Consider the following 15,729-nt stretch of genomic DNA (forward strand, 5'->3'; position numbering starts at 1 on the left):
AAACAATACTGACAGAAAATAAATGCTTGTTGAAAAACTCATAGTAAAAATAATGTAGGATTTGAAAACATTTTAATATCAGAATGTATGACAGAAATTCAACAGCCTACATGTACCATAAATCTTCTATTTGAACGCCATGTGCTGCAGTTTTAACCTTTCCCTATAGTGATGCTTTATAAAAAGTGGCATTCAAACAACACTTTATTATTTTGATTAGCTGGTCAGAGTCTTGGAAAGGTAAATAAATTCCAAATGAAAAACATGTGAAGGAATGATAAAGTCACTTATATTTTGCACTCTGCTTCAGGCTGTTTTGGTGCTTTATCAAAACTGGAAGTACTTACCAAGGTATGCTAGAGTTCCCTTACAGCCACCGTAGATGAACTCACCGCAGCTGTCACTGCTGTCGCACTAGGTCAGCTGAGCACCACAAGGCCCTTTTACCAAATGAAGTTTACAGTAGTCATCTGGGTTGGAGCAAGCAGCCTCACAATCACGCTTGTTTCTAAAATATGAAAATAACAAAATTTAAATTAAATTAAGCTTTACCATAAATGAAATAGAAACACTTGAAAAGACTTCACGGACAAAAATAAATTTATGTATTTTTGGTATCAGCATTGATCTACCTTGCTAAAGGTTTCTAGTTCAAACCCCTTACAATGTAATCTTTTTTCGCACGCAACAATTGGGAAAGTTGTCAGCTTCTAGTTATACACAGTCATGCCAAGATCACTGAAGCATTGTTTGTACAATAATGCTCTTTAAAACACACACACACACACAACATCTGCTTTTAGTGAGCTAAGCAGACATTATACTTGATTTTGAAGAATTGACTGATACACGTTTAAGTTTGTTTCAGCATTAAAACATTTTACATGTAGCACCACCATCAATATGAGTGGTTTATGTATAAATTGTGTCGGGAGATTAAACAGTCAACAGAAGATTATGCATATAGCTGAGGACACATATTTAACATTTTCACTGCCGTAGACGCATAAATGCGTTTTGGTGGGACGACTGCCGATGACGCGGTATTGCGATTTTCCCAGCAATTGCATGGTCACCTAATTTTATTATCCGTTGACAACATAACTCCCGGTCTTTAAGGCTTTATGAACTTGACCGTGTTGTCCGAAGATTTGTCTATGAAATTAGCCTAAAATAACAAAGCGATTTTAAACTTTTCTGAATTTCTAATTTAAAAACGAACATGTTTTTCATGTGAGTTCATTAATTACAGCGCACGAGTCAGAAAACAGGTAATTAGTTATGTTGATGACAATAAAGCCAATTCAGATTCAGATTTTCGTAATTATACAGATAACTAAAGTAGAAGCACTGTCTCTGAATGTGACAAAAGTAATAATTTCAAAACAACACCATAGAGCTAGTCAATAACGGTTTCAGGCTAATGGTAGTTCCTTGTTTAACACGGTCTTTCTACCTTGAATTAGCCAACACATATAAAAAATGCTTCAAATTTACGATGGTAGATGAACTTTGAAAGCAACGCCATAGAAATAATTACTAACCGTCTCAGGCTAATAGTAGTTCCTTGTTTAACGCGGACTTAATACTCCAACGAATATGCATATAAAACGGTTACACGTTTAAAGCCAAATGTTATGTTTAGCGAGCCAACTTTTACCCGTTGCATTTACGCTAAATGCAGTGGGTGAAGGTTTAGCTCTGCTATGACCCTCTGGTGTAGAACTCCTCATCTTTGTTAACATAGCACCTACGTTAACCTGCATGTCAATTGAAACAGCTTTCGCGAGGTAGCTTCAAGAGCACACAACTCCAAATCAGCATCATCACAATGATGGAAACGGCTAAATGGCTAATCCATTTCATTACATTCTAGTCAGGACAGCAAGATAGGACTGCTAGAAGTGCTACTAGCCACAATGACAGCAGTGACAGGACTAAAACAGTCTTATTACTGTTACTCCTGTGATTGGAACCAGTCGAAGGCTGCAAAACAAAGGTCAAACTCAACAAAAAATACTGAATGGATGACTGTACAGCACACTATGAGAGTGTGAAGCCATACAAAGAGGGCTTGGCAGCGGCTAACCGGGAGTTTGGTGGTTAAAAATGGTCCAAATTCAATTAACAAGTTGTGAAAATTATCAGTTTTAAACCAAAAGCCTAGTTAAAGACATAAACTTGAAGCACATCAATTACATAACTTTTTTATCATTAATTTTAATACATCAGTCTTGGCTTTTGAATGAGCCATTGCTTGGCATACTGAGACAGACATTGGTTGGTGTTTATAGGATTTTCCCAGAGCTCTACCACAGAAATGTTCAATGGCATGAACTCGAAAATTGTGACATCACAATTTTCATATGCAGTGTTGTGTGCTCTTACCGCTTATTTTATTGCTTACCGCTTATATTTATCAACTACGATAATGACGCTAGTGTCAGGCAAAAATAGGACAACTTCAGAGAACCGATGAAGATGACAAAGGAATCAGTGTCATTAGTTCTCCATGTACAGATTATTTTATAATAAATAACTCAGATTCCAAGCACCATACTATGTTTTCCCGATGATATTATGCACTAGCCCTCTCATTTTATTGTGATGTTGAGGTTCGCGACTGAGACTAATTAATTTCAAGCATTGCGTGATCTCTCACGAAAGTGTGATTGACATATAGTCCTAGGGCCTAGCAACCGCAGGTCACAATTTAATCGATTTGATTACCTTTATCAATGACAATATATTTATTGAAGCATAATTAATTAACCCAAAACTTGTATTTGTATTGGTCGGGAGTTAGCAGGATCCGCTGGCATTGTTGATTATCTAGAATCTTAGTTTATTACCAGCGCTCTTTGGGTTTAACATCACCGATTATCACAGAAAAGTGCAGCATCAATGGCAGCGAAAGGAATCGACTACCTAAGGCTAAATAATAATTGTGACACCACATTGCGGGAACCGCAACCAAGTGTTTTTTTATTGCAGGACATACTTTTGGCACCCTGTTTTTGTGTATTGAATATAGGCTCGTTCGAAAACCAAGACCCTGATTTATTGAACTATATAATAAAAATATATATGTAATTTATCTGCTTTAAAGGTAATTCACACAATGAGTTCAATTGAGTAATTATTAGAGCAAGAGTTTTGGACGTTTCTAATACAGTAATACCTTAAGACAATGTGATCAGGGACCAAGCTCATAATATGTGCTTGGTCCCTGATCACATCATCTTAAGGTATTACTGTATCAGGCGATGAGCATTTCAGTGGGATGTTCGCATGATGTGGATGAACTCAAGCCCCTTGATAAAAAATATACAGAACTCTACACCAGAGGTCATAGCTGCACACTTCTGTCTCGTCCTTTCGAAACCGGAATGACTGATTTATGCATGACATTTTCTTGAGCACCATTCACCTGAGTCATTCCTATTTTTCACAAACATGAAAAAATTTGAGAGTAATGAAACTCGCTTGACCTGTGGACTTTGGTCGGTTCTATCTTGTGGATGACGCAAAATTGCAAATTAACCGCTTCATGGAAACTGTGATAGAAGCTAGTTAACAAAATGACAACTTTTGATAGGATTGAGGAGGTGCCTGAAAGAAGAGGACCTGTCTACAGCCATTGGATACACAGGCAAGGAAGAATGCTGGATGATTGATGGATCTTTGCACTGCTACTGTATGGATCATAAATGTAACGGAGGGACCCAGGCAGTGGCTGACTTTACCCTGCTAACTTTGATCAGCTCAGCTGCACTCTTGTATCTCAGAGTCACATAAGGGAGTCTGAACATACGACCCCTTTTATATTCAAATTTACATAAACTGATCATGACAGCTGCATTCTAGTTCATACTGAAAACAACAAAACAAAAATTATATATTTTCACCACATATTAAAAAGGTTTCTATTATTTGTATGACAGAATTTCCACGATCTCGATCAGTTCCATTTTATGCAAGACACTTGTTTCAATGATTCATTTGTTTCACGTCAAATAAAACAGTAATCATGTTAGGGTAAGCAATCCCTCAAAGATCGAGTGTGATACCTGCTTAGCTTACTTCAAACAGAGGTTGTGCGTGCTTATAAAAGTATTATTGTACAAACGATGTCTCTGTGATCTTGACTGTACATATCTGAGTCTAGTGTCAAGGGAACCTCAATGACTAGAGACATGCCCATGGTAGAGAGTAATTTAGGGTTTGATGATATTCCTGTCACTGTCGGTGGCCTTTTTAGGAATTGAACCTTGACCTGCGTTTGGTTCCAGGAGTTTTAGACCATCAGGCTGCCTCTGGAACAATACTATAGCAAAAGTGGTTTGAACAGATTTAATTTATTAAATCAGAAATTAAAATGTTTCGTAAGCAGTTCCATTTTATGCTAGTGGTTTCCGTTTATCTGATACAGTGGAAAGCATCTCTTCACAAATAATTAGTTATTTGGTATAACTCTATTGTCATCTTAGTTAGAGAGACAATCTTAGGTGAAACCAATTGAATCCCAAACTGTTGTTTGAGGGACACCGATCTGTTTATCTTATGTTTACACTTTGCGTATCCCTCACAACTTTTAGAGCACTCCGGAAGTTTCAGTCTTAAACTAAGTTCACAAAGATACGTAAAAGCCGAGCCAGTTAGGGTCCGTGTATATGCGCATATGTGGTGATGCAATATTACATCTTAGAAATATTTTATTGTTTTTAAGGTACAACAGACAACGCATGCCTTATGACAAAGGCGTAGGGTGTATGCTGCAGCTTTGGATTCACACATAAGCCATTGATAGAGTAATTAAAATGCCTGTCGCATATCACTGAGATATCACTAAGATAGGGTCCCTGTATATGCGCTAGTGTGGTGATGCAGTATATAATCTTAGAAATATTTTATGGTCTTTAAAAGTTGACTTGCAACAAATTTCACATTACTGTTATTTGGTATCATAAGATTCACCATATCTATCTATGTTGTGTTGTAAGGGCAAAATATATAGGAATGTGATTACAAGCTCTTAAAAGCTCAGAAACGAACAGTTAATCGCAGCAACACGAGACCGCCGCAGTTTGGATTCTCTTTCCAAAACGGCTCAAATGTGACATAGCTGTGTTAGATCTTTTTTGTTTACACTTTCATGCAACCTTATTCATCGAAATATTTCAAAAATATACTTCACGCATTCAATAAAACCATGTCTATTGTTCTTACGCGTGTGTTTTATCATCATTGTAATGCTGTCACTTTTAGCAGTGATATCTTATAACTTGCCACAAAAATTTGTTTAATTTTTTAGCCTTAGCTTGAAGGAGTACATATCATTGTCTGATAATCAAGACATGCCTGTTGGTCATTTGTGATATTCAAAAAGTGCTGCAGAAATTATTTGCGAAGTATTGGGTCACATGATCAGATTACGACTTGACGATTAGACCAAACCGAAACAAAACTGTAGAGTAGCGAGCATATATACAATGTATATTTGATACGGGGTCTTCGGTTAAACCCGAAGTAATTGTCATAAACTAGTGCTACGATAAGTTTTATACTGAGCTTTTTATTGGCCTTTCAATTAACGAGAGAACATCACGTGACAAGACAATAACCAAATTTCATGGCTACGTCAGATAAATAAAGAGATTCCAATCAACGGCGGCTTTTCGTTTTTGGGCTTTTAAGAGCTTGTAGTCACATTTTTACATATGCGGCACCGACAACACCACAGAGTAAGACATGGTGAACTTTCTGATACCAAATAACTGTAATGTGAATTTTGTTGCAACCCATCCTTTAAAGTACAACAGTCAACACATGCCTTATGACAAAAGCGTAGGGTGTATGCTGCAACGTTGGATTCACGCATAAACCATTGATAGAGTAATTAAAATGCCTGTCGCACATCACTAAGATATGGCAAGTGGAGGACAACTCCAAATATATGGATATGCTACCCCATTCCACAATAGAGAGTTTTTGAAACAGTCAATCCTGTATGATAAATATAGCGACTTGAATGTAGCCTTATAGAATCGCCAGGACAGATTAGCAGCAGGACTCCGCTGCCAGTGACAGCAAGTCTAGTAAAGTAGTTCCGGTTATAGAAAATTTAACTCTAAAGAGAGCATCTCATGAGGACTACTGTGGAATGAAACCTAAATCCCCCAATGATCTATCTTATCAGTGGCAGTACTTTCAACCCTCTTCCTACCGGAGATAAAAACCTCAGGCAAACAGAGGAAAGACAACTTACAGTATCCTTTGAAGATTTCCCACTCACCTTCATTTCTCTCAGTCTTTTCTTCTGCTTTTCATAATCCTTTATCTGTTCTTTCCGCTTCTGTTTGAACATCTTCTTGAATGACGCTACACAACCACATATATATCCTAATAATAATGCTGAACAACCAAATATATCCTAATAATAATGCTAAACAGCCAAATATATCCTAATAATAATGCTAAACAACCAAATATATCCTAATAATAATGCTAAACAACCAAATATATCCTAATAATAATGCTACACAACCAAATATATACTAATAATAATGCTAAACAACCACATATATACTAATAAAAATGCTACACAACCAAATACATCATAATGACGCTAAAAACCACATATATCCTAATAATTATGCTACACAACCACAACTATCCTAATAATAATGCTAAACAACCACATACATCATAATAATAGTGCTAGACAACCAAATATATCCTGATAAGTATGCTAAACAACCACATATATCCTAAAAATAATGCTAAACAACCACATATATCCTAATAATAATGCTACACAACCAAATATATACTAATATCCTATATATACAAATATCCTATATCCCCAATAGTAATGCTAAACAACCAAATATACCTTAATAATAATGCTGAACAACCAAATAGATCCTAATAATAATGCTAAACAACCAAATATATACTAATAATAATGCTACACAACCACATATCTCCTAATAATAATGCTAAACAACCAAATATAAACTACTAATAATGCTAAACAACCAAATATACACTAATAATGGTAATGCTAAACAACCAAATATATACTAATACTAGCTGTGCCACCCGGCGTTGCCCGTGTAATAGAAGAGTCTTTGGACAGAAAATTGATTTGTATTTAACATATAACAACATTTGCCATTATAACTTTCAAAGTACATATCATGAGAGAAGTGTGTCGTGTAGTTGAAATAAATTAAGAGAAAAATAAAAACAACTAAATGTTTTAAAACTTTGTCAAACAACTGTACCTTTCAAGCTAGTACCCTGGCATATTGCCAATGGAAAAACCAATGAAGCGAACTACACCAATCACGCGGCATCAATTAAGCAAATTCTACCAACCATAAGCACTGTTTCACAAAAATTGCCCCTGAGAAACATGAATATAGCCTAAGTTTCTAGTATAATGCAGGTACCCACCATAGATGTCCTTATAGGAAAAGAGCTTTTGCATGTCCAGGTGAATAATGTCAGTGCAGACGTTGTCAAGGAAAGACCGGTCGTGGGAAACGATCAGGAGGGTCTTTTTCCAATTCTGCAGGTAATTGTCTAGCCATATGACAGCATTCAGATCGAGGTGATTGGTCGGTTCATCGAGTAGCAAGAGGGTTGGCTCAAGGAACAAGGCTCTGATAAATGTGTATATTTTGTTCTATACAACATTATAATGCAGATTTCAAACTATTTTATCTTGCATCCCTGCATGTAACAATTGTTGGTGATGCAATCTATGCCAAGTATTTTGTCTTTTTCTAAAGACAAATCATTTTTAGTTGCTTAATGGCTGTGTATTACATAGCTCTGTGTTTTTGTCCAAACCATCATCAAAGAGGGTATTCTAGTGAGTTATATATTTTATCATGGTGGCAGTTCCGCAATAACTAATCGCAGCAGTTTGGAAATTACGCTGAAATGTTGTCATGTTTGTTATTCTTCGATCAGCAACTTTAACAATCTTCTACCTAATATCTGTTCTCTTAGCAGAAAAAGACATTTTAAACACGATTGTCACATAAACACGATTGTCAAACTGTTTATTCGATTTTAGTAGCTGACTGTTGCCCTTTTTTTCTTATATTATTGTATGGGATAATTTGAAAATAACACTTCATTTCTATTTGAAATAAAATGATTACCAATAAAATAACACACACATATATATATGTAAATATTACTCTCATAGCCATAAGTCCAAAGAAAAGTAAAAAAATATATATATAAATAACATGAATATGTAACGTTTGCAAAGTAGTTTTTTAGTAAAAAGGAAATTTTAAAAGCCGTGTCCATCTATTCGTCCAAAGCTACACGTCGAGGTTAGAAAAAAGATCGCTTTAAATAGGATTCGAACTCACAGCTTTTAAGTTCATGAATTGTCACTCCTCCACCTGTGCCAATTGATTGCGTTCCACACTATGGAGTAATTGTGCAATTAGTTATTACACTTTATAATTTCTCACAGCCTCCCGCATTGCCATGGTATTAGTAATTGTAAAAGTATAAATGAACAAATAGTCATCTTACAATATAATAACGAGATGATAACCTTCCCAAGCATGCATCACAATAGAGCAATATTCTGACTTCTATAGTCCTAGAGGACAGACCTGGCAAGATAATCTCTCATCCTCCAGCCACCAGAGAAATGTTTGGTTGGTCTCTCCTGCATCTCCTTGGTGAAACCGAGACCGGCTAAGGTACGCCTAGCCTTGGGTTCCGCTGAATCTACTCCGATAGCTTTCATTTCCTTGTAAACCTAACAAATATAATCAGATGTAGTTGTGGTCTCTATTTTAATTCACAATATTTTAACACAATCATATAACACCTTGTAGTACACACAAGGAGAAATACTTTGTTAACCTCAATTTTTTTAATGAACTCGAGATAAAACCAAAAGATAGAACATTTATTTACATATATAGTTATAGATATATATTTATCTATAAAGATATTTATATATTTAAATATAAATATAAATTGATAAATACATATATATTTATACATAAATACATTTATATACAAATAAAGATTTAAATACAAATATATCTTTATATATAAATATAATTATACATTTTAAACAAAATTAAATATATCTTTATATAAATATTTCTACATAAATTATAGCAGTTTTTATCAAATATTATCAGTGTTCTATCATTTGCGATTTTTTTGAAGGAATTTGACTACCAGGATGTTTAAAGATTAAAATCAAGTAAAGATCATGGTTAAAATGTCAAGGAGGAAAATACGTGCTGAAATAACGGCACTAGTTACTCAGCTGACCGGTCTCTCTCTTTATTAATATCAGATATTATGTTAAAGTTGCCTCTATTCTGTCTCTTAGCAACTATAGATGCCATAATCACACTTTCTTGAATCTGAGTGTTTTAATTGTGATCAATTTATGAAGATTTTAATCTTGAAATATCCTGGGAGTCAGATCACCTTCAACATCATAAACTATCACAAATGATAGAAGATACTGATATTCTCTGTTAAGGACTACTAGAATTTAGTGTAAGTTTATCTTTAACCGTAATGAAACAAGCCCAAGTTTTAAAGAGAAAGCAACTCCACATTGAACAGGAGATAAAATACATGCTGTCGGGAGGTAGGAGATTCCCAGATAAGCTCAGATAAGCAACAAAACGCAAAAAGCCAATCAGGTTAACGATGATATTTGGTTACGACAGTCTAATGATTTTCTATGAAAACTAGTGCTGTTGATCTATGCCGTCAGATCTATTAGTAAGCAAAGATGTATCTATACATATGTTATGCCAATGATTTTACACACATATATTAAAACGCTTCCAAAAGTGTTTATAGCATTTATTCTCCCAGCCTCAGGAACAGTTGAGGGATATTCCGCACCTCCTTAAGACGGGTGCCCGCGTCAGCCTGCCCGTTTTCAAAGTCAGCGGACAACTTCTTCTCTAGCTCTAGCAACTCCAGACGCTTCTTGTCAGCATTTAGGACAGCGAGTATAGGGGGTGTATCGTCTGCCTTCACCTCTACGAACAGTATAGGGATGGTGTGAGACAAAATTGTTGCGACGCGCAACCGTCAAATAAATTAAGAAACAAAATAAAACAACTATGAATGTGTTTAAATGTAAATGTGAAATAATTAGTAAGTAACAGTTAAATTAAGTCTGTTTTGCTATGATTACAATAAAAAAAACTTGGTAATGATACAATTAATTAATACAAACTGAAAAAACAAAATAAAAATTCCGAATAATAGAACATGTTGAATTAATAATAATAATTCGTGCATATAGGTGTGTGCGCGTATAAACAATGTTAGTGTTCCAGCAGAATCTATCCATCAAAACTTTGAATATGACGATACTGGTACCTCTCGATGCTGGTAAAATGTAAAAATGAGATATCGGACTGTCTTTGTCTGACTGAACGGAGAGAGAATGTAGAGGCTATTCCTACTCGAGATAATTCCTTTACTGATTTAGAAATTGAACCTTACAAGAAGCGGAAATAGAAGTTCACGAAAACGCATCGTGTTTCATAGAGTTAAAAGAGTTTCAATTAATACAATATTTAGCATGTGAAATTGGAACAAGTATGTATAAAGTATATAATAAAAGCTGTTAATAGTAAAAGCTGTCAATAGTAAAAGCTGTCAATAGTAAAAGCTGTCAATAGTAAAAGCTGTCAATAGTAAACGCTGTTAATAGTAAAAGCCTTCCGTAGACTCATGGTTAGACAACTGGATTACACACCGCGGTTGTAATCTTTGTGAGTTCAAATCCCAAACGATGTGAGATTTAATTCTAAGATTTTAATAGCCATAGTTGGACATACTGAAAGACATAGACTTAAATTTTTCTTTGCAACTGGGCATGTCTCCAGTGATTCCCTTGCCATTTGACTCAGACCAACCAAGATCACAGAGCCGTAGTTTGTGCAACAATCTTTTTAAATCCAAACACATTTAAACTTTATAAAAAGTGACAAAATTATGAGCTTGTGATGAAGCCGAGTTTATTCTTACAATTTGCTGTTCTGAAGAAAAACAATTAACAAATTGTTCAAACGAACATAAAAATGTTCGTTCACCAAGCCATTTCAAAAATGCTGACCTTAACATTTGCAGTGCATTTCGTGAAGGTTTTGCCTGCGACTCTTAGCGAAAGTTGAACAGCGTGCAGGTTCACATTTTACTGCTGATTGCCCGGCAGCGATGTCACCAGTGCTTGGGGCGTACACGGGAACCAGGCTTTACTTCTTAGCAGGGATTTGGACAGAAATATGGACATGGTTTGTACCACAGTAAAGATTTGAAAAGTAAGTTTTGCAGCCACTCTGTATGCCACTGAATATTCTAAAAAAATGTAATTTATTTATTGAGCACACAATTTATCCTTTCCTGTGATTAATAATAAAGGCTTAACAACTAAGACACTACTCCTACCCAGAGGCCACCAGTTTACTCTCATATAGCTGTGTATTTATGCATGCTCAACAACCATGCTAACATTTGGCCAATTTTTCGGATAAATATAAATAGTAATGTACAGACACTGCCAAGTTACACCAAAACCAGGCTAAGGAGGCAAATATCAGTTGATATTTAATAGGAGACTACAACTCTGGTGGTCTCGTGAGCTGTGAGAGATTGGCATGTGTAATATCTATGTGCACAAGTATTCTTAAATGCTGCAAGGGTGTTGATTGGTGCGAGTGGCAGCATAGTCGGCTGTTAATTTGAATGTCTTACTGTGAATCTTGTGCGATAGAATGTTTTTTTAACATCCAACCATGTCTTCGAACAATCATACACGAGTCTTGTTATAGCAAATATTCATGTGTAGAACCTCCTTAAATTTCCATTTATGCACATAATGACATAATTCATCAAATAAATATTTAACAAACTATTAATTAATAAGAAATAACATGTTTACTATAAGAGGTTCCAGAATGACGATCACCACTGTGGTTAAATGTGACTGAGGAGCGATGAGTCTAACCTTAATGGCAAGGGCGTTGTCGAGGAGATTAGATGACTTGCTCGACTTATCAGCCTGTAAGAGGGTGAACTGTTCCTCAGCCTTCAGAGCATCCAACTGCTCCTCAAATAGCTTCTGTTTCTTCATTATCTTTAGCTTTTTTCGGGTGAGCTTAGCTGTTGGCTCCGCCTCCTCCTTCTGTAGCAGAAGGAATCAAAACTACCATATAACAGCCTGAACAGTGCCAAGTAAAACCATCTTTATAGTAAAGTCAAACCTCTACGAACTTTCAAACATACGACAGAGAATTTCAGCAAACATTTGACATGAAACTCAAATTTATAACTTTGAAGGTTTAAGATCTATAGAAAAAAATTGTTGCTGAAAATTAAAAATCAAAGAAAAAAACCAATAAAGAGTATGTAAGCTAAGTTAGTTTAAACGTTCCCTAATAAAAGTGAAACTATAGGGGTGCGATTTTAGCTTGCTGCTGTCCAATACATTGACAGCAAGCTACTGGTTGATTGCGAGACATGATCTAGTCGACCACAGAGCCATTCGCTTCATATCCATTGAACCCATCAACATCAAATGCTGTAATTACCCCCTTTTAAAATCTCTGAGGCCGTGATAAAACTGACGCATCTGTGATTGGCTGAAATAGGCAAGCATGACAACCTCAGTCAAATTTTATTAATTTTCAACGCAAATTATTTGCGACTAAGTTTGACTTTTGAGTGACAAAGACAACAAATCTTATACATACATATATACTTATAAATATTGACAAATATAATCTCACTAGCAACAAGGATAAAAGGCATGAGGATAAAAAGAAATGGTTCATCAAGCGTTTCAGATGATTCTTTTAATACGTAAGAAGACAAGATAAGGTCAGGTTGGCACACTTTGACCTTTGATACAAAGGTGATACTTTGATGACCTTTGACCATCTACCTACTTGTGCTTTGATGCCTATCGACTTTTTAGTCCTCTCAAATTAGCAATAAGAGGTCAAGCTATTTTAGAGAAAAACCTTTATCGTCTTGTACAATAACTGATTGAAAACGAACCATTTCAACAACGCTGTCATTGGTCGCCTCTCTCTCCTCAGGGTCGAGATACGGGTTATAATCATCATTCACTTCTTCCTCATCATACTCCACCTTAGGAGCTTTCTTTAGTGACTCAAGATCTACAGAAAGTGGGTGTGATACAAAATGAAATAAGCATATGGAATAATACAACAATTGAACACAGTTACTACTATATACGGCATAGAAAAAGAGACAGGAGCAGGTGAGCAGAGATGGTCTGATAGGCAACCTTGTCTTGAAGACTAGTGTCCTGCTACTCACGCTGCTGGACATTAGTGAGAACCATGAATTACTATATTATAATAGAACTTTCAATACTACTATAACGCAATTTTTACTATTACTATTGCCCAGCGCCTCGACTAGCTGCAGTGCTACTGCGAATGCGGGCTTCATAATGCCTTAAAGATGTGGTTTTGTCAAAAAGGTCGACTTAAAGAAATTAAGACCAATAAAAGACTAAAATATCAACTACAATTTGATGTCATTTTTGTCTTTGTAGACCGATCCTGTCCAGAAATACAAGCGTTTGAATGAGGACATCTTTTAAAAAGCTCAGATTCCAGCAGGTGCTTCATACATGACGTAACAAGTGATACATGTGAAAAGAGTCCAAGAGCTTTAAATATAAGATCTCTTCTTTAGCCACTCATCAGAACGAAATTTTTATTTAGGTCATAATAAAGTTATCGCTCGTAAAACGGTTCGTCTATGATTTCGAAGATTCTCGTTGTTAGTGAGATTACTCTATTACTAGTTATAACTAGCGTAACTATAGCTACACGCATCGACTACTAGTAGATTCTAGTAGCTACATGCATCAACAAATATATGTTACATTAATCGTCAGACAGGTTATGGGTAGAGCTGACAGACGTCAGCAGCGTTATGCTGCAGAGGAAGATAGGAGAACGAAGGTAAATTTATTTTCAACCTTGTGTATCCTATACGTATATTCTAAGCTAACGGTAATAATTATAGTACTCATGAATACATCTCATAAGTAAAATTATCACTTTTTGCTATCACGAATCTTTGTTGCATAACTTTTTAATCGTTTCACAACTATTTATCATTTCACCTAGCTATAGCTTTTTCTTTGGCATTTTTAGCTAGTAAATTAGATTAATAATTATAATTTATGTTCAGTATGTAATTCGAATTGTTGGCTTTGCATATTTATGCTTTTGTTAAAGGTTGACTTGCAATAGATTGTAAAGTCAAGGTGGCCTCCGGGCTGAAAAATGTGCAAAATTCAATGGATTATTATATACCTACAAATTTCCAGATTTATGACATACCATTACATAACACGATGGTCATTATCTAAACTGAGCTAGCTGTGAATGAAGGATCAAGGTACGACTACACAAGTCAATTTTCTCGTTAGTTCTGACTGAGATCACGAAATGAACGCAAATCATGAAATTATTTGACCGAAATTTATAGAATTGTCACAGCTGTGCATGCACACCGGAATTGTTGACAAACCACTATTAATTGATTGACCAGATTAGCAGCGAGTGCGATTTTAGCAGCTTTCCCGATTGGTATAGTCTAAGACACATATTACGACACAATAAAAGTACCAGCGCAATTCAACATAGTAAATACGATGCAACTGCCTAGATTGTGATATTGCTGGTTCTTTATCATTTGGACACCATGGCTATGAATCGTTACTTTTCCAATAATAATTGTTTTACCCGCAAAATTTCCCCTGTGAAAATATTTGCCATATCTAGCGCAATCGAGCCAGTTGCTTCGTAATTACTTTTAATATTGCGTTATTATCTTTCTTGTGTGTCGCGTTATGCGTCTTGATCTATGTAAATAGCGAAAGGTGCTAGAATTGTGCTCGCTAATAAACTGTTTAGCTAATTAAAAACGTTTAGTCGTCGATTTCGGTGTGTTATATACAGCTCTGATAATTCTGAGAATTTTGATTGAATTATTTAGTGTTTTTCATTCATTTCGTGTTTTCTATTGAAACCAGTGAAAAGAGCGGCACATATGATCATACCTGTATAGTTCTTCTATTGCACCTAAACAGCCATATTTTGCTACAAATGTCGCAAAATCAAAAATATGTGCAAAGGGCTTTCATACAACATTTTTAAATATATTAAATATCCTTTTCTATTTGTTTGATATGAGCCAATAACCAATACAGTTTTTTATGTATATCGTATCTTGTGCTGACCTGGCCCACCTGTCAAATTTTAAAAGTCGATGTGACCCCCGGGAGAAAAGTGTGCCCATCAGTGCCCTAGACCCTAAATGCTGCCCTAGATGATCCTATTTTTAAGGCAGAAGCGACTCATTCCTGCTGGTAAAATATATCTACATGAATGTTTATTTGATAATATTTAATATAATACGAGTAATTTTACACAAAAAATGCTTTCAACAGGATTTGAACTCGCAACTTTCAGATTGGTTGCCCAGCACACTATTACCTGCACCAACTGACTACCTTAGCATAACTAGTTATTAATAGAATTAGCAGTGATGAACCCGTATGACAGCCACTAGTTACATTGCTATCAGGGTGCCAATTATTTAGTACCAACCGGCCTGGTGGTAAACGTTTGTTAGTAAAAGGAGTTGCCTTCT

At 35.6% G+C, this 15,729-nt stretch overlaps 1 protein-coding gene across 1 annotated transcript; it reads right to left on the reverse strand.

The window, feature by feature from the left end:
- Positions 1-4,217: 4,217 nt before the first annotated feature.
- LOC137398145 (ATP-binding cassette sub-family F member 1-like) lies at positions 4,218-13,399 on the reverse strand. The gene is made up of 9 exons (XM_068084250.1): positions 13,375-13,399; positions 13,090-13,211; positions 12,038-12,214; positions 10,405-10,456; positions 9,919-10,058; positions 8,649-8,797; positions 7,462-7,670; positions 6,296-6,381; positions 4,218-4,316 (listed from the first exon to the last, which is right to left on the reverse strand). The coding sequence occupies exons 1-9, from the start codon at positions 13,397-13,399 to the stop codon at positions 4,218-4,220; spliced, it is 1,059 nt and encodes a 352-aa protein (XP_067940351.1).
- Between the last annotated feature and the right edge of the window lie 2,330 nt (positions 13,400-15,729).

This window comes from Watersipora subatra, chromosome 6 (assembly GCF_963576615.1).
Source record: "Watersipora subatra chromosome 6, tzWatSuba1.1, whole genome shotgun sequence".
Classification (NCBI taxonomy): domain Eukaryota; kingdom Metazoa; phylum Bryozoa; class Gymnolaemata; order Cheilostomatida; family Watersiporidae; genus Watersipora; species Watersipora subatra.